Below are 21,508 nucleotides of genomic sequence, written 5' to 3'. Positions count from 1 at the left end.
TAACATAATATATATGGTAGGCCTAACAGCAGTATAGCAAAATAACAAAAGGAGTAGGCTATATTGTTATACATACAGTATATTATCAATCAATGTACCGGTATATATCAATAAGTGCAGGGGTGCATGCGAATTGTAAACTGATTAATTTCATTCTACTTATTTGCAATGGATTTCCGAAAACAACACATCATCATGCTCTACTGCAAGCCCATGTGCTAACACAGTCTATGGCTAACAGTTGGCAATCATGATAGTAACCTGTCATCGCCTTCTGTCCTATCTGAGAGTCATAAATATGGCATAAGTCATTAAATCATTAAGATTACTTAGGCACTCGGTTACGATGGATTACTGAGAGCACCATGAATTAAGGAAATAACGTTAGTGGAAAATTATCTGAAAAAACATCTGAATTTTGAAATATATACCCCTCTAGGTATATCAATAAACATTAATATATTAATTACTGTAGTGAACTAAGTTACATACACATGTTGTGTGCTATGTAAATATTCTAAATCAAGGAATTTATTGACTGTCGCAGTCCTGTCTCTCTATATACGCACATTCGTTTCATTCAAACGCCCCGCTAAGAACTTCCGGGATCTTTTCAACCGGGAACCTTCTGGGACATGACTGCGGATAAGCATTTTGAACAGTTGATTGGTTCAAATTTGTGTCTGTAGATGATGCTTTCAAAAATCAGCCAATGCACATTCGAGCTGATGCGTACAGGGCGGGTCTAGCTGTAGTATAAAAAGAGGTTTGAGCCAGCCATTGTGCACGCAGATAAAGAAAGGCAAAGTCATTCCACGAAAGGTCTACCATTCTTCCAGACAGAAAAATGAGGGAAATTGTGCATCTTCAAGCCGGACAGTGCGGAAACCAGATTGGCTCTAAGGTTAGTAAAATTATTTGCCTTTTGAGTTGTAAATTGAGTAATTTTATTCAAAAAAAAAAGGCCGTGTAATCTGCTCTCAGAGAAATTGCCGTTTTCTCTTTTAATATAAACGAATTATGTTTTGGGACGTCTTTAGGGCCGGAATTTGTCGAAGTATAGACCAATAAAAACAATTAAAACGAATTCCAGCCAGTGCTACTTCCTGTTTAACACCACAGAATCTCAATCTTAACAAGGCCGAACACTCACCAAAACGAGGCACCAAACTGCGTGTTATGAGGCGCGCCAAACTGCGTTGACGCCCATACTCCGACCTCGTTTAGATTTTGCAACGTCAAATGAAGATACAGCGACCAAAGCTGTTTTGTCTGCAGCCTCATTGCCTGTCTGGAGGGAGCTACTGTAATCGTGTGATCAACATCAAAATTATATTCATTTAACGTTACATTCAGGCGGATTAACTGCGCATTTCGCAAGCGATCCGGCGATTGCTACAGGTTTGTACGTCGGTACATGGGAGTGTCCCTTCAAATGGCCCATTGTATGACGTTGTGCTCTTTATATTTCACAAATATTGTTTTTTTCAGATCGCTCATAGATGTCGACATTTCCGAGCATACTTGAAGGCAGCTTAATTTCACGGAGGACGAGACAATGGACTGTGCTTTGTGCTCGAGTTTGTTGCAGGAAACAACCAGCTACGCTAACGTTAAACAAACTCCTGGGCAGTTGAGTGCGTGTTTTTTATTTTTTTTATTTAAAACGTTCTTGTGGCAGAGAAAGAATCAGGAAGACTGTTACATCGACTGTCGCGGTAGCATGATTGGCCACCGAATGATGACGTAGGGTTGCGTTTTTCCTAAAGTTAAATCGGTCCACTTTTCTCTGCAGGCCGCTGCGGGTTTTTTCGGCACACCCATGGGGTCCCCCCACCCCACCCCCATTAAAAATAAAAAGACTCTAGTCTTAAACGGACCGCCTGATGAGCGCCTGATGCTGTATGAACGCAGATAACTATTGCTCTCGCTGCACGCCCGCCCATCTCCTCTCTCCTCCATGGATTTATTAGAAGTGATACAGCTGTCGAGGCGGTGCCCCGTTCATTCCTATGAGAGTTGATCAGTGGCGCACTTATCCGTGGTGGCGCATGGAGCCCAAACCATGTAAATTACCCCGATGATCGCCACTGCTTCCACACTGTACCAAGGAAACAAGAAAGAACAGATATTACTCATCGCATAGCTACGTCACTGGCGTCTAAGTCTGTAGCTAGCTGTCCACATGTATTTGATAAAGGAGCATGTTTTTATCAACAACTAATCAAACTGTTTAATAATATTCATGTGGGCGGGGCCGCGTTTGTAAGCGTAGTGCGCTTCATGTGGATAATATATTTGCATAACGGATTTATATTTTTTTCCCCACAGTTTTACATTAAAACAGACTAGCATGACGAGTGTTTCTTTTTTTTGAGCTAAATAAGTTTGTATTTGTCTTATAGTTTTGGGAGGTGATCAGTGATGAGCACGGTATTGACCCAACTGGTTCCTACCATGGTGACAGTGACCTGCAGCTTGACAGGATCAATGTCTACTACAATGAAGCCTCAGGTATGTTTTTAAAGCAGCCCTGGGTTTTTTTTTTTTTTTTTTAAATTTTCCCTCACCTCTGACCTGCTTTTGTAGGTGGTAAATATGTGCCCCGGGCTGTGTTGGTCGATCTGGAGCCAGGCACCATGGACTCTGTGAGGTCTGGACCTTTCGGCCAGATCTTCCGACCAGACAACTTTGTGTTTGGTAAATTATAATTTTGCTCACTTGTCCAGAAAATGTCAGCTGCTACTCATTATGCACAAAGCTTAATCTTGATTCTTGTTTTACAGGCCAAAGTGGTGCTGGCAACAACTGGGCTAAGGGTCACTACACAGAGGGTGCAGAGCTGGTGGACTCCGTCATGGATGTGGTGAGGAAGGAGGCAGAGAGCTGTGACTGCCTTCAGGGCTTCCAGCTCACACACTCCCTGGGTGGTGGTACAGGCTCTGGTATGGGCACCCTGCTCATCAGCAAGATTAGGGAAGAGTACCCTGACCGCATCATGAACACCTTCAGCGTGGTGCCTTCCCCAAAAGTATCAGACACAGTTGTTGAGCCCTACAATGCCACACTATCAGTCCACCAGCTTGTAGAAAACACAGATGAGACCTTCTGCATCGACAATGAGGCCCTGTATGACATCTGTTTCCGCACCCTCAAACTCACAACCCCCACATACGGTGACCTCAACCACTTGGTCTCTGTTACCATGAGCGGTGTCACCACCTGCCTCAGGTTCCCTGGACAGCTCAATGCTGACCTGCGTAAGCTTGCTGTAAACATGGTGCCATTCCCCCGTCTGCACTTCTTCATGCCAGGCTTTGCTCCCCTCACAGCCAGAGGCAGTCAGCAGTACAGTTCACTCACTGTCCCAGAGCTCACGCAGCAGATGTTCGACGCAAAGAACATGATGGCTGCCTGCGACCCGCGTCACGGTCGCTACCTGACAGTGGCTGCCATCTTCCGTGGCCGCATGTCTATGAAGGAGGTGGATGAGCAGATGCTGAACGTGCAGAACAAGAACAGCAGCTACTTTGTTGAATGGATCCCCAACAACGTCAAGACCGCGGTTTGCGACATTCCTCCCCGTGGCCTCAAGATGTGCGCCACCTTCATTGGCAACAGCACGGCCATCCAGGAGCTGTTCAAGCGCATCTCTGAGCAGTTCACAGCTATGTTCAGGCGCAAAGCTTTCCTCCACTGGTACACCGGCGAGGGTATGGATGAGATGGAGTTCACAGAGGCAGAGAGCAACATGAATGACCTGGTGTCTGAGTACCAGCAGTACCAGGATGCCACTGCTGAAGAGGAGGGAGAGTTTGAGGAAGAGGGTGAGGAGGAGCTGGCCTAAATAAGGGTGAGAAGAAGCTGACCTAAATGTATCACTTTAGAAAGCGAAGTGAAATGTAATGTTCCAGTCCTTTCCAGTTTTCAGTGGTCTGTCTGCGGTTCCATTGTTGCATGTTAATAAATTCTTCTGCATATTTGAAGTCTACCATCCTGGTTTTAATGACTTAGTTTTTTTTTTTTTTGAGCAGATGCTCTACACTGTACATAAAGTGTAGCTGCATAACTGGTATTTTGCCAGAAGTGAGATTTGAGTACTACAAATGCAGGTTAGTAAATAGAAATTGCTTAAGTTATAACTTGCTAAGCTTGTCTTGTGCAATGTCTCTGAAATTAGTTTTTAAATTAACACTATTACTGTTGATTATTGTACTGAATGGTCTGAAAAGATCAACTGGCTAAATGAAAGTAATGCGGTTAATGACTCAAAGTGTCTAATAAAAGCATAAACCAAAAACACAGTACATGCTGTTCTGCTCTGTAATCCTGACTACATATACTTAGTCCACAGCAGACATGGAGCACAGAGCAGATTAGTTTATAATACTGATCAAAGTTCATCTACTGCTGCACAAACAAGATGTTAGCTCACAATTTTTGCTAATGTGCCTTGGAATGGCTTAAATGTTCCTTACATTGCAGGCTAACAAGTTTGTTATCAGAACACTAAGCAATGCAGTAGTTACTGCAGAATTAATAGGTACACTGTAAAATACCTCATTTTCATATAGTAGGTAGCTTACTCTGAATTTCGGGTTGTGGTCACTAGGTGGCAGTGTTGGCTACTCCATTCTTTTCAGAAAGGTGAGGATGCTTATGGACAAAGTGTCACTTTATGTAGCCTTCCAAGTCCTGCTTCTCTCCAAATTGTGACAAAATCACTGTCACTTTCAAATGAAATCGTGCATTATTTGGGGAGCGTATTCCTTACTCAATACAGTAAAAGACCATTCACATATTTAGGATTTAAAGAAGCGGGTAGTCCAAGAATGTGAGTTGGTTTGGTTTGAATTGTTAGTTTTAAGTTCAAATTCAGAATGTGGAAACCAATTAAGTATATTTGTTATGCAGAAATTAACACATTTTTTGTGGCCATTTGTACAATTGAAATGTGTTTAATAAGCATCCTTAAAGCACAATGAAAGAGATGACAGGAGCCTTAATTCAGCTATTTTTAAAGTTGTAACTATATCTTGAAGTCTCTTTAGTTTTATCAACTTTATTGTTGTGCTTAAATGATGCATTTTCCTTAATAAATGTATATTTTAGTCCAATTACCACTAACTCCCAGACAGAAAACAGAGGTAAGATAGTACCCCCAAATTCTGGGCAAATATAATGAAGCTGCAATGTGTAGTCTGCAGTGTGCAACAGAGTGCAAACTACGCAGTAAATCGAAGGCACTGGGGTCAACCTTAATCCAGCTCTGGCGACTTTACAAGGGAAAATACCCAAGTCCAAACTCCAACTGTGAGGGGATCTGACCAGAACAATTTCTGTGTGCAATCCTGAGCTTCGCTTTGTCAAATTCAAGTTACTATTTAAGAAGCACTACAGAGCCTGTGAAAACAGTAGTATCATGTGCTTTGAGACTTTGAGAAAATTACTAAAGCGACTGACATTACTTGAGTATTCTCTGCTTAGGCATGCAGACAACAAATAACCGATAGTCTGTGTTTAAACTTGGGCCATGGAGTTTAAAAGAAGTAAGCTTTAACCAGGCTCTGATGAAAGATGCTACCAAGTTGCATTATGGGATTATGTGTTTTTGGAGCTTGACCCATACTAGGGACTAAAAGGATATCTCCATCTTTGCCACTTCACTTTAAACCATTCTTTTTTTTTTTTTTTTTTTTTTTTAAATCTGTCTCACATGTCCCATATATTTATGGAAGTGCAATACTAAACCACTGCAGTGCCCCCTTAAGATAACTGGGGTTTCACTGTTTGACATGATGGAGGGTTGCAGGGGTTTGAGATAGCTATTTAAAAACATCTATAACATATAAAAGCATTATAGTTGCATATGTTTAAAGTAGGTGGATGCTTTATAAAGTTAAGGGAATCAGCTTGTTTTATTGTACCCTCTCCACATAACCCCCCCCACACTCCTACAGCTGTGGCAGGACCAATACCATGCCCCTCTCATAACCATATTGACTACACTTCTAGTTTTGCCTCAGGATGTTAAGTAGGGCTATCTATGAATTTTGCTGAATTCTAAACACTAAACAAGCTCTAATAGGTAACCTAATTATTGTGTATGATTAAAAAATAGCCACTAATTTGCTATTATTTACATCTAGAATAGATTTAGGATTTAAGGGCTAAATGAACTAGACTGACAGAGGGCAGGCCTATATCTAGATAAAAAATTGGGATCTCAACATGGAGTTACTGTAGGGATGATAAGAAATAAGGCCGCTTTCCTTCCTCCTCTCTGACTCATGTCCTCGCCCCTTCCCTGAAAGCAAATATGACTTTGGACCCACTGTCGGTCATTCCTGAAGTCTAATGGCATCTACGGTTTGAAAAATGGTGTTACAACAGCTTCTGTTACTTTTAGTGAAGTGTTAGTTCTGTGTCTGTATAACAAAGATGACAGGGCTGAACTGTGACTGCGTACAAGTGAGGAGGAGTTTATGAACAACCTCTCCATGACTCAACTTCCTCCGGCCAATAATGGGCGTTGCCTTCTCAACTTCTCTCTAAGGTGTGGCGATTTTGGTAAACTGTGAAATTCCTCCTCTGATATCAATCCTGTCCTCTCACTAAACCTAAGGTAAGAACACAAATCCAGTTGAATGACTTTTGATCACAGTATCCCAGATATGTACACGTCTTTATTCTCTGTTTGTGCTTTATTTTGCTCATCGGGAAAATTGTATTTTCCTCAGCTGTCGACATGACGATGTTAAGGTTTTCATTTTATGCAGCTCTAGTCGCGTACACGTGTTCTTGGCTTGGTCAACTGTCAAATGCGAGCACTTATAACGGATTCACACGAAGACATTAAGAATAATAATCCAGTGGATTTGTTAATGTCACCCGAAGTCCAGGCCGGACGTCCGCTCAGGCACTAAAAGTCAGAGGATGAAAACTGCAGAGCAAAACTAATCAGAGACTAGAGCTAAAGGAATAAACCATACGCTGATATCAATATGCTAATACTGTATGCTTTTTCTTTTTCCTAGTTTAAGACTTTTCTTTATAGCCACAACAATGTCTGCTTGGGTAAGTAGTTGTTTTAAAATGAGATTGTCGGCTTAAAATATGAGAAAATATAGTTGATCATTAAAGCATATTTCTTGACATGTATTGTAGGATGACTTGGAGCTGCTCTTAGACTCCCCCTCCTCACTGACCGTGACAGTAAGTTAAGCATACTCTCACCTTTTTAGTGCCCAGGCTGACGACGATGATGATGATGATGAATATTATATCTGGGTTGCTATTGCTTGAATGGATAGAGACAAATCCTGTATGAAAGCTTAGACTATAAAATATTAAACCGAAAACACTATACACTGTATAAACTAGTACATGTGTCTTTGTTTATTACATGTACAACGTGGTTACTTGTTGATCATTTTGTATTGTTATGTATGAGCCTGTGAGTGTGTTTCTGTGTTTATCAGTCCAGTGCAAGAGGAACTGTGAAGGACAAGGCAAACTTCAAAGTGGAAGAAGATGTGTCTGCACTGAGGAAGGCCATAGAGGGCATCGGTAAGTCGATCAGTCACCATTATTTAATACTTATCAGTATTCTTTTATATCAGACCAAGCTGTAAAGCACTTTGATCTTGTTTTACTAAATATTGCAAATCTGCCCGCTAGTAGAACACGTTCTATATCTGTTGCATACCCATGAACTCTCCAAGTGCAGTGTAAGTAAGTGGTGAGCCTGTTTTGTGTTCTCCTCTTCTCTATAGGTACGACAGAAAAGACACTAGTTGAGGTGTTGACCCAAAGAAGTAATGCTCAGCGCCAGCTTATCGCTAAAGCCTATGAGAAAGCCACAGGAAGGGTACATCAATTGACTTTTAAATAATAATTCAGAGTGTTATGACAAAGACAATGGACCAAAATGTGTGATACCAACGTTCCTCCATCAGAAATTAGTAGCTGACCTGGAGGGCGACACCCACGGAGACTTTGAGGACTTGTTAGTAGCCTTGGTAACACCCCCTGCTGTCTACGACTGCCACGAAGTCATCAGAGCCATCAAGGTGAGATTGTGTCAGATTAACTTCAAGATGCTTCAAAACAGAGTCTGCATTGGCCTGCTAATGCATCAGTGTTCAAAGAAACAAACAAAAATGAATTTAAAGGGAGCAGAGACACACAGTCTACATGTTTCATTTATTTAAACAGACTTAATTTACTTAAGATTAGTTTGGATTCATGACATTTTACTATACTTGCATTGTGTTGTAAGAACAGCTGAAACGCTGTCATCATTTACTGGTGCTTATCACATTTTGTGTGTATCGCATACAGGGAGCAGGGACCACTGAGAGTACGTTGACAGAAATCTTTGCCTCGAGATCCAACAGACAGATGCAGGCCTTGTCTGACGCGTACCTTGCAGGTTAGTATCTTCAACACTCAGTATTTCTAATTTCACCGATTAGATAGTAACTCGGATTATTGTGAAACAGTTGGCAAATGTTCATGATGTAATGTGTCTCGATTGTTATAATGCACCGTAATGTTCCGTTTCATTTAAGAAACTGGAAGATCGATGATTCATGATCTGCAGTCGGAGGTATCTGGAGATTACGGCAAAGCTCTGCTCATCTTGGCTGAGGTACTGTACGTTAAATGAATGATGTGCTCGCATTCCCAACAAACCGTCAGACCTAAAGCATTCAATTTATTGTGGTCTGAACATTTCCATCCTATCCCAAAAAAATGTGATGGAAGAAAAGAAAATAAATTCAACCTACACCTTGTTTCATATTTCTGTCTTCAGTTAGAGGCCTAAATTGTAGAGAAAAATAAAATGTGTTTTCTACAAGATCTGTAAATCTTGGGGAGTTTGTCATCTCTATCAAATTGTGACATAGTATATTAAAAATGGCATTCAAAAAGGCTCATCACTTAAATGAGCAAATGCCAAATATATTTTTCTATATTTACTATATTCTTCTGTTCATCCTCACAGGGAAAGAGAGACGAGAGCACCAATGTGGACACTGCCAAAGCTAAAGCCGATGCTAAGGTATATTCACTGCCATTTTTACTGCCGGTTTCTTAAATGCATTTAGAATACTTCTGTGTTTATCATTGACACAGTACAGCCACCAAGCTGGCGTGGCTACAGGTAGTTTGTAAACAATGTTTTGTAAAGAATAAAGGCAGTGGCGTTAAAAAAAAAAAAAAATACTACAAAGCAGTTTACTTTGTGTCAGATAGATTGGTTAAGTGTGGTGTTGGCACACTTCAATTGTTATTTTTACATTACTATCTTCACCGTACACATTTATGAGGCTTGAAAGCAGCACACACCTCAGTTACCACAGCTCTCTTGAAACACTCATTTGCTTAATATGTCAAATGAAAATCAGGAAGGACTAAAAACTAGAGCTGTGTGTATTTTCACACTCACTCTCATTTCACCTTTTCATTCCACCCAGGCCCTGTATGAAGCTGGGGAGAAGAAGTGGGGAACTGATGAGGGGAAGTTTATCGACATCTTGTGCCACAGGAGTATTCCCCAGCTTCGACAGAGTGGGTTCACCCTTACATATTTTTTTTTCTGTACATGCCTATGTAATACAAATACAAGATCATGAGTCTGCAGCCATGCTAGTGGCTTTTTGAGGTTGTACAAAAATTGGTTTGAGCTCAATGCTTACATCAGCATGTCAAAATGCTCAAAATGGCAATGCTAACAAGCTGGTTTTTAATTAGCAGTTATGTTGACCATGTTCACCATTTTAGCTGCACTCTGTGTTTAGGGCTCCTTAGCAAATGAAGCTGAGGCTGATGTCAATAGTATTGCAGGTATTTGGTCATAAACAGAAGTATTACAAATGAATAAGTTGGACTTGATGAAAAGTAAAGTGATCAGCAAAGTTATTAGGATTCATCCTCTGGGCAACATGAATGACTGTACCAAATGTAATGGCAATCCATCTAATAGTTCTCAAGCTAAAAAACTAAAAATGTCTACCTCATGGTGGTGCTACAGGTAAAAAGGAGGCCGGGTAATATATCAATATAATATCGATATCGTGATACGAGACTAGATATCATCTTGGGTATCATAATATAATATGGTGTTGGTAAAGTGTTGTCTGTTCTTGGTTTTACAGGCTGCATTACAGTAACGCAATGTCATTTTCTTAACTTACCAGACTGTTCCATTATTTGCCTTAGCCCACCGACCAACAGATCGACATTACCATCCTTAGCATCCACTAGCATGGCTAAAAAAAACAAATCTGTTTATTCCTCTGTTATGTTTTGGCAGCTCTGGTAGAGTACAAGGCTATTAGTAAGAAGACTCTGCAGGAGAGCATTGAGAGTGAGATGTCTGGTAACCTGGAGAAGCTACTTGTGGCTGTTGGTGAGAATGTTGTGTCATATTGTTTGCCTATTTTTGCCCCTTACATTGGCTAATTTTTTTATGTATTGCATCTTCATTTTCATGTTGGATAAATTAAATCACTGCACATTTGAGACGCAAGTTATTACAAAAAACTTTTCATTAATTAAATTCCTTGTCTAGTTAAGTGTGTGAAGACCACTCCTGCATACCTAGCTGAGAGGCTTTTCAAGAGCATGAAGGTAAGCTGCACAATATGTCCATCTGTATCACAAGGGTCTTTTTAACCCCCAAAGCCTGTGGCTCCCAATACAAAATCCACATATTGTGTGGTTCACTCTGTCCTTTTTAGCCACAGCAGATTGTATTTGTCCCCAGTGGTGTGGAAAGGAATGTTAAGCCACTGTTCTATTGCTGCTGCTTTGACTAAATGTGCACCACTGGTTGGAATGTGTCAACAGGCAGACCATAAACAAACACGTGAAACCACAGACATAAAAGCAGCCATTACTACGGGGTAATAAATGTAAACAAATGAGTATTTGATTTACCCAGGTCCAATTTGTGCCTTTGCCTCTTTCCCAACTTTTCCTTTGACCAGGGGGCGGGGACCACAGAGTCCACTCTGACCAGGATACTAGTCAGTCGCTCAGAGGTGGACCTGCTGGACATCAGAGCAGAGTATAAGAAGCTGTTTGGATGTTCCCTCTACTCCCAGTTAGAGGTCAGTGCACATGGCCAGAGAAATGTAATATGCTCATTACACCTCAACATAAATGTTCAATAAAATGTACACGTCTTGGTATCTTGTTTTAAGACGCTGGGCAATAATTTTGTTGGGTTAACGTCAGAAGATACCCCAATAGTTTTAGATGATGTGTTCATGTGACGATGTGAACACAATTTCCTGTTTTTCCCTCTATTCATGTTTGTGTGTAGTCTGAAGTGTCTGGTGATTATGGCGACGCCCTCAAACATCTATGTGGCCAAGATGACTAACTCCTCCAACTCCTGTGATGAGAAACATGTGGTGTGAAGCGCAGATGGGAAGAACCGCAGCTAATGGGAAGGAAAACCAGTCCTGACCTTTCCAATAACATCATACTGATACATTTGTTTGAACTTTGCTGGAACTAACCATCTGGAAATGCTTGAATGTGGAATTCCAGTAATGTTCAACCAGCCAGGGCTGTGCAGACTGAATGATTAACACACAGACTTAAGAAGTATGTACATGAAGATGCTATTGAATGTATTTTGAATTTATAAAATTGTATTCCATGTGACTGATGGCTGTCAATGCATGCATTTTTTTTTATCTTCTTGCATATTGTAACACAAATAGCCTTAAAGTTGGCACACAAATAACTGATTGAAATTTCACATTTAATAAAAATACTATATTCTACTACGTGATGTTAGTGAGCAAAGAGATACAAGATGCTGTTATATAAAAAAATACTTGTTTTATTTAATGGTTTTGTTTATGTTGCTGTAACCGACTCCTACACAGGTCATCAGGACCTTGTCCCCTCCTTTCCTTTCGTCTTCCGAAGGCTTCTGAACCTCGATCTTAAACATGAGTTGGAAGAAATCTCTAATGTGTCTGAGGAACTCGATCCTGGAGAGACAGTGAGGGAGGGGGAAGAAAGTTCAAAAAATGGGAGATGAAATTTCAGTTTCATTATTTTGAGAGGTGTAGACCCTACGTTGGATGAGAAATAGTCCAACTGTCAAAAAAATAATACACAGTGGGAGTTTCAAAACAGTGTCCCCGGTCTACTCCATGCTGTCTGCTTCAAATCAAGGTCTCATGCACATTACATAAAATTCTTAAAGCTGGGATAACTAAAATGTATAATGTAAAGCCAATTTATAGAAGAAAAACAAATACAGGTACAAACGTTTAAAACTTAATTTCATTGATCTTTTGGAAAAAAAACAAAAAACAGCATTACCTGAGTAAGGAGAGGAGTGCATTGTGATGGCACTGCCAATCTTCAGTTATCATAGTACTGTACTTGAGAGGGACACAGCACCGGTACCATGATAACTGAAAATGGACAGTTCATAGTTCACTCCTCATTCATGGTGATGATGTCCGAAATCATCTTTGCGTTCAATTGCTTTTTTATCAGCTCACAAGGAGTTATTCAAGTTAAAATGCATCTTAAACTGCAAATATATTAATTAATCACACATTCACCAAGCGCACACACACACTATGAACTGACACTGACCAAGTGAATACACAGCTGGCCAAGTCCCATGATAATGAATGCGTTCAAAAGCATGTGAAAAATTTGTGATTCAATGTCCATTGAATTTAACCAAAACTTGTTATTTTCTGCCTTTTGCATTTAAAAAAACAAATTCTCTTTTTTTTTTTTACTAACAAATATTCTGGTGCAAACATTTTCTCCCCATTCATTAGTAAAAAATAATTATAAACAAATAAGGCTTATGTACAACGCTAACAAGTGTAGTTATTGCCTCTATTGTTTATTTGTCCAGCATTTCGTGCTGATGTCAAGTGACGTTGGGTCGAGGATTTTGAAATACTGTCACTTTCCAAGATTGGACAAGTAGAATAACAAAGTGCATCTGTATAGTAACTTATAAATAAGCTAAGGCGGGAGCTTTGTGCATGTCTGTTATTGAGTGACATTGGCTTACGTGTATGGGGAGAGAGGTCCGAGCAGAACCTTCGACACGTCCTGTTGGCCAAGGGTCATCAAGAGCAGTGCCAGGCTTTGATTGGATGAATCCACGCAGCCACCCTAAAACAGAGAAAGAGGAGGGGCGATGGGTTTTAGCAACAAAAACAACACAGAAATACGTAATGGAGGTGGAGATGTTTAAAAGGACTCGGCAACCCCTGGACAGGGAAATGATTATCTCAGGTCCAAAACTGATAGCCATCTACACTCAAAACATAGCGAGCATCCAAGAGAGGTGTTCGTAGGCCAGATGCTTTTCAGCTCTGGGAACAAATTTAGGTTGATGTCTTTAAAAAAGTAAAAACATTTTGAAGCACATTTATTTACAGTTTTGTTGCGACAGGCTGGACAAGGCAGATTTGAATACCGTTTTCAAAATTGGCACGTGCATTCTGAAGTACTGTTAGTTATTTTTTTTATACTGTTATTTTTTTTATACTTTTCCTCAATGACAGTGAACACAGCAGACATGTCATCTCTCTACAACATATCTCTTCTTTTTCTTTAATAATGCTGTGTTTCCCTGCCCCCTCTGACCTACTTGCCCTGTGTCCTATTGCTCACTGTTTTCTTCGAAATACCAGATATTTAGAGGACAGAGGATCCACTCTCTCCATCCAAGTGATCACATGCTATCGGGATTACTCGACAACAACAGCTATGTGCTATTCCCCAGGCTGTATAAAGAGACCTATGCCAGACTGGACACACCCAGAGGCATTTTATAAACCAAATGAACATTACATGTTGTCCATTCCATCAGTTTATAGTAAGCTACACAAAATCAGTTTCTTGTACTGTGCATTCATTCTAATGCAGCATGCATGTGGCACAGTCACGCAGTATTATGGCATCCCGACAGCTTGTCAGCAGAAATACTATTCAATTACATAATCATATCACTGAAGCCACGGCGGAACTATAGTGACATTGTTTTTTTTATTATCAATGAGGCAGATTCCTTCTACAAGTGGATAATTGATCAAAACTAGGTTATGCTGTAAATATGAATTCAAACAAATACTTCATGACTATGCAACCTTATGAAGACCTGCACCTCGATCGCAACTGCATCGCAAATTATTTCCACCATTTTACTCCATTAACAAGCCTTAAGAGTAGCAGTATGAAGGATTGATGGAGATTCCATAGTCTGACATGGTTGGACCATAATTCACAAAACACTTCCATCTAAATGGTTATTACTTTTTATTACAAAAGTTTATTTTTTTAGTTTTCTGTGTACTTTCTACTGCATACATGAGGGATTTTTTTTTTTTTTACATTTTTAATTCCAAGACATTTTACCAATCACACTTTATTTGTCTCAACAGTGTTCATTAAGCGTAAGAAACTATCAATTTTAAAGTGAGGCTTTATCAAACCACATTTCACTAACATATTCCACAAAGTTGAGAGCACATTATGTTGACTACTGAAAAAAAGTGTTGTGCCTGAGCACCTTACCTTTGTGTGCTGCTGTTCTGGGCTTTAAAAGTTTAAACTTACAAACTTACATTTTCAGGTTCCCACGTTTTGTTTGGCATATCCTTTTCAACAAGCAGCCCCACTTCAGTAAAAAATAAGAAATATATAACGCAATAACACCATTTCTGACAGCTAGTATCAGGCCTTGCCTTCCAGAGAAAAAAAAACAAACCGCTGAGATCTCCCAAGAGGCCAGCAGCCACCAACCAGCCACGAGGCCATATGGAAAAGTCCCGTGAATCCTTCGAGTAAACGACAACCCCATTTCAACCAATCAAAGTGAAACAAGACATGGGTGCAGACAAACTCAAGCATTTGATGGAATAAAATGGAGGGGGGGGGGGGGGATGGGGGGGTGGGGGGGGGGTATTAAGGATAAATCCTTGTTTTGTATTTGATTTTAACCTAATTCGACACCATTCTTACTAAAGTAGAAAAACAAAGACATTACATGTTCTGAATTTAGTGAGAACACTAAAACAGAAATACTTAAAATTTAAAAGATTTTTTTAAAGATTTAAAAAAGGTAACATTTCATACCTGGGTAAACAGTAACTTTTTTCATAGGACCCTTGCCTCAAATTCTGAATGGCTTCAGGCTCATTGTGTAACCACTACTATGACCTTTCTTTTTACGTGTAGCTGGCACTGGCACAGTAACATTCTAACAAAACTCTTCACACAAGCATACACAGCCAAGTTAGTGACCTCTTTAAGAAAAATGTAAGATTGTTTAACATCAAAAACTCAACAAAACATGAACTACTTACATGAGCTCCTGTCCAGTGTTGATGTTGCTTCTAAAACCAAAATGTCCATCGTGTAGCTTTGGTTTACTACAAGAAGACTGTACTGATTAACCATTAAACAAACAAACGCACACGATACAGAGCGCCTATGCCCTTTAATGCGAATCCAGCCAATTTCTTTTCCTCAGTTTTCAAACAGGTAACTATTTCAGCACAAGTCACACATCCATTTTACTCTGGTGTCATCTTTTCTCTTCTGAGCTGTTGCAATCGCCCTGTTCTCCTGCTACAGTTAGGTATTAAAATCAGCAGTTATTCAAATGCTGTTCAGTTTCTGAACTGGTGAATCTACCCGTTCTACCAGCTGCCGTTTATGAAAAAAGAAGAAGGAACACTTTCTTTTTTTTTTTAGTCCACCACTCTCTGAGGCTGCTATAGAGAAAGGTTAGCTACCCACTCTGTTGCTCGGAGTTAAGAGGATGCATCCAACAATATTCCTGTTTCAGAGTTAATCAGCGCTACCCTGAACAGCTAACTGGACTCACATGGCTCCTATGAGTGAGGGCTGAGAGGCAGAACCATGTGGAGGCAAACTAAAGTCACACAATCACTGGATCTAATTGTACATATTCTGATGAAGTGGGCTCTTTTTTCTAACTATGTGAAATTATTTGTGCCTGTATGGTTTTAGTAACAGCCAATTTAGTTTGTGTTAAAACTACTACTGTAAGTCACACCTGGGAACATACTACATGGGTAGAAATATATGGAGAGATAAAAATGTGACTGTGAATTTTTTTCCTGAGGCCTCAAACATAACTAAATCGCCACCCAAGAAATCCTCACATTCATCAAGCCTGTTGTTTGAACAAACACTCTTCAGCTGACACGTCACCTTACCAACTAAAACAGGCAGTGACCTTTGACCTCAGCACAGACATATCTGCATGTTGGAAGTAGATAATATGTATTCAGAGTCCCAAGGTCTTCATTTTTATTTCATCATAGACATTTTTTGGTTTAAAAATGCATTTAATTCATAATGGCATTTTCCTCAAGGACATTATTTCATGTCACTTTTGATTTCATAATGAAATGTTGTGGGTTGTCGCCAACTGTGAGCTAGCCTCTGTTGGCTCAGCAAAACATCTTTACAAACGTCAACAAATGTGACATTAAACAAAAGTGTCACTGTGAAAAATAAATCAGACTTTTACTAAAACACACACACACACACACACACACACACACACACGAGAGGAGAAGGATCACAGCGCGTAGAAATACGCATCTGGTGTGAAAGGCCAGGCGCACAATCAGGCTCGTATCTACGCTACGCGACACTTACGTCTGCGGTGTGTTCCCAGTGTAAGACTCTAATGTGTCCTGACTGTCTATGTCAGGTATTCCCCAAGAATTTTCATTTGTCCAGCGAGCGGCCAAAAACCGATTCTCCAGCTGCTGTGTGCAGGGCAATTAACACATGATAGCAACCTCCAGTGATAAAGTAAGATTTTCTGACAAAAGGTTTAACTTAGCATAGTATCATAATAATACTACATTTTTTTACGGTGGAAAAGCCAAACAGTACAAGAGGTAAATAACCTTTCACTGTCAAATTTGTTTTCAACATAAAAGTGACGACTCTGCACACAAATCTTACAAAAATATATCCCTCCAAAAATATCCAATACTAAATTAGAGTTGGATGTATTCTCTAAACCATTATCAGACTTGTTGGAGATGAGTATGGACAGGTAACCATCATGCCTGCTTGAATTATGCAAATTAAACAGGACAGGCTCGGTATTATGAATGGCAGTTGCTTTGTAGATCAGTTAGGAGGTGGCTTGGCTCTCAGTTGGCTTAAGTATTAAAGCAACTGAAACACAAACGCCATGCACAATAATGTAGCAAAGCCTTGTGTTTGCCAATTCTTACTTGACTTTGTCTACAGCCTCTCTAAAACCAAAACAACACAGAGCACATTTTCACGGCAGGCTTAAAAATCAAATATAAATCAATATTGTGCCTTTCCTTGTCTAATTACAGATGCTGCTGTTGGATGTTTATGGGCACAAGGCCTGTTTGCGCAAAGGCTGAAAACAGAGGCCAGCTTCCTGAGTGTCTACTCCTGTTCACAATGAAACAAATCTTGTATACCCTCTTCCCAGCAGCCCAAGCCTGTTTAGGGAGTGCAGAAAAAGAAGGACAAAATGACAGATGGCGTGAACACTCAATGAACATTCAAAATTCATGTTAAAGACCAAAATAAATCTGATCCCAGGCAGAGACAACTGAAATCTGGATATTTTCTTTAACGAACGCCAAAAACCACAACACTGACATGAGTGTGTGTGTGTGTGGAATGAGTATGTACTGTATGTGAGTTTTTTTTGCAGTACTTACCCGATGTACCTCCTCCAAAAGTAGTTTAGCACAGTCCCTGCCAAGGTCTTCTGGTAGCTTGGGGTCTCCCTGACCCTGCGGCATGGACGACATCTCAGCACTGAGGAAGGAACCATTCAGCGTCTCTGCCACCAGGGTCAGACCAAAACCTGGAGACCTGCGGTTAACCAACAAGAATTACTTGGTGTCTTTCTCTGAATAATCTGGGATAATTGACACTGTTAGTAAATGCACGAATATTATACAGCATGAAGGTCTGAGGACTGAAATGTTGTGAATAAAGTGAGCACAAGTGATAAACAGTGAGCAGGATTTTTTTTAACCATCAAGTGATGGCCCTTTTATTACATTAATGTTGAGATACTCACTTGCCAGAGTTGGCTCCTTTCATGTGGTCGGTGTAGATGTAGATGTCTGGAATGAACTGGTTGAGGACGCCCCTGGCTGACTCCACTATCCTGTTAGCCATCTGAGGAGAAACTCGAACCGAATATCTGGGTTTAGACGGTCAAGGACCTGTGATGACTCATACGGCAGTGAGTTTAACTTAAAGCTGAAAGGTGCACAAACTTGAGAAATTGACAAAGTTTAGTTTCTGCCATTCATTATTGCCAAAAAAAAAACTTTTTCAAGCTTCTCCAATGTGAGGATTTGCTGCTTTTATCTGCTTCATAACATTGTAAACTGAATATCTTTGGCTTTTTGACGGTTGGTCAGATAAAACAAGACATCTGTAGCTGTCACATTGGGCTTTGGGAGATTATAAGCGTGACAAACTGTGATTATTTACTATTTTCTGACATTTTATAAACAAAAGGATTACTCAAGAAAAATGGTCATTAGATTAGACCAGGGGTCTTCAATGTTTTTTTTAGGCCAAAGACCCCTTAGCTAAAAGAGAGACAGAATAGGGACCCCCTACTACATGTACTGTATAAAATTAAGTTGCATTAAACTGGGCCGGATGGATGAAAATGAATGGCGGTGACTCCTTAAGCTACTGTATGGCTACCATAGTGGCTACCTTACCTACAGTAAGCTTATCTTCAATGTGTACATTACATGTTTGTTTGTTTTTCACAAATAGGCTAATTTATCTTTAATGTATCTTTTCAGACTTATCTTAATTTTTGAAAAAGAAACTTTCAAAACTTTTTTTTTTTAAACATAATTTGGAGGCCCCCCTGCACTAACTCTGAGGACCCCCTAGGGGTCACGGATCCCCTGTTGAATATCTCTGGATTAGACAACAAAATACAATAGGACTGAACTGTGAAAGAGGCTTTTAAATAACAATTTGTATCACATCAATTTTGTTTATAGATTAAAAAAAGGCCATGGCTGTGAGCCTGAGAAGGATACGCCACTCCTCTGATCCTCTTGATCTTTGCTGGGTCAGTCAGCTGCACTGGCCTGATGGTCCTGCGGACAGGACATGTGAAAACTACCTCTCCTCCCCCACCAGGGGCCATACCCCTCTTCACCACCTGAGGGAGCAGCAACAGAGAGAGAGAGAGAGAGTGAGAGAGAGAAGGATAGAACCGACTTGTTTTCGAGCAGCAGCACTACAACGTATAACATTACACCATGCTTATCAACAGACCACCATTGTGTCCTCACCTTGAGATCAAAGCCCTCTCCATCAATGCCAAATTTCTTCATCAGAGGGAGAGCTGTGGACTTCAGCATGTCAACCTACAGGAGACAGAGTGTTTACATCCTTAAAACATGCTTCTGTGTCTTCACAGGGTTGAAAATGTCTATGATGGACCATTTCTCATCACAGCAACACACTGTTTCCATGACAACACCTCTCTCCAGTGTCTCCAATGCTTTTGCTTTCTTGTCTGTGGTTTATACAAACATTTTTACATTTTATTTGAAACAATGCAGCTCAAAGCAAAAAAAAGGATGACTGAGACTGACCTGCTGTAACAACACGTCAAACATGCAAATAATCTCAGAGGCAAAATGGGTGTCACAACGAGAACAGACTGCATTTGCAAATTTATAATGTGAACCACAAACTGTGAACATTTTCACACTTTCTCAAGTCAATATACAAACTTCTGATTTGATGTAAAAACCTGACTAGGCCTCGGACCTATTATGTTAGTTTCAAAAACTCTCCACCTCAGATATCAAATATGCAGTTTGTAAAGACACCTACAGTGTTAATCTGAGCTGACATATAATTGCATGAAATGATGTGTGCACTAGAAGGCAGTGAACATTTGGATTTGGGAGGTGTGCCTTTTACCTAGAAATTCAATATAAGTGTTGACATGTTTTGCAGAAGAATGCTTACGCTCCACCCACCCAGTGTGATCATGAGCTACATAAGTCACAATTAAATCCAAAGGAACACAATTAATAAAGAAAAAGTAATAGTTAGAAGGTGATCAGATGCATGCATGCGTGTCCTCACCGTCGGGTCACTAGGGTCGTTGGTGACTCCCCTCAGTGTGGCCTTAAGAGAGGTCTTCATGAATGGAGCAAGCATGAGCAGGGCCTCCAGATAGTAGCCAACCGAGCGCTGCAAGTTACAGTCATGTTCTACAGAGCCACCATACAACAAGCCAGGCTGGTAGAATAACACAGTACCTTGTGAAGACAGACACATAGGGACAGTGAGTGAGTCCATAACGTAGTGGGTGGTGGTTTACGTCTTGTTATAACGGAGACACTGAATATCACTACAGTTGAACTTAACATCAACACCACACGCAAAAAGAGCAAAAACGAGATGTAAACAGAATGATAAGCGATCGAGAATACTGACAATAACTAAAATCATATAATTATATCTGGGTCCATCTACTGGTGTTGAACAACACTGAAATTACTCTGCTATCCTCTGACAGTAAACAGTAATTAGATAAACCACAAAGATTGTGACAAAGGTAAACACTATAGTCATATCCTAATTATACCACTCACCTGTTTGGTTAATCTCTATTATGGAGCCATTGGTCACTTTGTCTAGCAGTCTGATGAGGCTGGCCTCAAAATCTGGAGATGGCAAGCAGAAAAAATATTCAGTTAGTCCAACCAAACATCTTCCAACAGCAGAATCTATATCTATATAGAGCTATCTCAACAAGTATGTTGGGCAAACGAATGCCTTCTTTTTATATTTTGCACACAACACCAAAACATACGGAGTCAAAAAAGTGGCTTAAAGTATGCTAGCATCTACTGTGGGAACTTCTGAAGATCCTCACTCATGCCAAGATAGGTCCCTCTAATACTGTCAGAAAGAGCTCTGCAAAAACTGATTCAATGCTCTTGACCAGTACAACACCGACATAACTTTATACAGTGAGGTAACAATGTATTTATCTCACATTTACACTACTGTCCCATCGTTTCCACACTTCTGACGACCAGTGATAAAACACACTCCCAACTGCGTAACAGCTAGCACGTTAGCTACTGAGCTAACTGCGACGCCACATGCAGCTGCAACTCACCGCGGAGTCCCGGGTTGTCATCTTTAGACCGTATGTTTTTTATTTTAACACGCTTCCCGCTGAGTGTGGATAACACTAGCCGCTGTCTGAAGAAATTGCAGCCGTCGTAAGCGAGCCCGTGGCTTGCCATGTTATTGTTGTTTCTGCCTGGCGTCAGTGACAATCCACGTGTGTTTGTCCTGGAAAACGTTGATGGGAGGTGAAGATACGGCAAAACAGGAAGGCCAAAAAAGGTTTGTTTTTTTTAAGGGCACGTCGCCGCACTAAGCCACT

General features: G+C 40.3%; 3 protein-coding genes and 1 long non-coding RNA gene across 4 annotated transcripts in view; 3 read left to right on the top strand and 1 right to left on the bottom strand.

The window, feature by feature from the left end:
* LOC116034985 overlaps positions 1 to 12,793 on the top strand; it is a 20,093-nt gene extending 7,300 nt beyond the window's left edge. The window contains exon 2 of the long non-coding RNA XR_004896323.1: positions 12,607 to 12,793. This is a non-coding gene — a long non-coding RNA (uncharacterized LOC116034985). The remainder of the gene's footprint in view (positions 1 to 12,606) is intronic.
* LOC116034978 (tubulin beta-1 chain-like) lies at positions 644 to 4,301 on the top strand. The gene is made up of 4 exons (XM_031277819.2): positions 644 to 904; positions 2,406 to 2,514; positions 2,590 to 2,700; positions 2,787 to 4,301. Exons 1-4 carry the CDS (start codon positions 848 to 850, stop codon positions 3,845 to 3,847), a joined length of 1,338 nt encoding a protein of 445 aa, XP_031133679.1. The 5' UTR covers positions 644 to 847; the 3' UTR covers positions 3,848 to 4,301.
* anxa3b (annexin A3b) lies at positions 6,444 to 11,682 on the top strand. The gene is made up of 14 exons (XM_031277825.2): positions 6,444 to 6,625; positions 7,038 to 7,077; positions 7,168 to 7,215; positions 7,482 to 7,569; positions 7,776 to 7,870; positions 7,959 to 8,072; positions 8,344 to 8,434; positions 8,574 to 8,653; positions 9,011 to 9,067; positions 9,483 to 9,576; positions 10,322 to 10,417; positions 10,580 to 10,638; positions 10,998 to 11,120; positions 11,336 to 11,682. Exons 2-14 carry the CDS (start codon positions 7,066 to 7,068, stop codon positions 11,393 to 11,395), a joined length of 1,017 nt encoding a protein of 338 aa, XP_031133685.1. The 5' UTR covers positions 6,444 to 6,625; positions 7,038 to 7,065; the 3' UTR covers positions 11,396 to 11,682.
* On the bottom strand, positions 11,841 to 21,508 carry rcl1 (RNA terminal phosphate cyclase-like 1). Its single transcript, XM_031277820.2, has 9 exons — positions 21,236 to 21,508; positions 20,703 to 20,774; positions 20,191 to 20,366; positions 19,383 to 19,457; positions 19,125 to 19,249; positions 18,131 to 18,256; positions 17,763 to 17,919; positions 13,073 to 13,176; positions 11,841 to 12,017 (listed from the first exon to the last, which is right to left on the bottom strand). The coding sequence occupies exons 1-9, from the start codon at positions 21,363 to 21,365 to the stop codon at positions 11,864 to 11,866; spliced, it is 1,119 nt and encodes a 372-aa protein (XP_031133680.2). The 5' UTR covers positions 21,366 to 21,508; the 3' UTR covers positions 11,841 to 11,863.

Source organism: Sander lucioperca, chromosome 1 (genome assembly GCF_008315115.2).
Source record: "Sander lucioperca isolate FBNREF2018 chromosome 1, SLUC_FBN_1.2, whole genome shotgun sequence".
Taxonomy (NCBI): domain Eukaryota; kingdom Metazoa; phylum Chordata; class Actinopteri; order Perciformes; family Percidae; genus Sander; species Sander lucioperca.
This window is presented reverse-complemented; position numbering and strand designations above follow the sequence as displayed.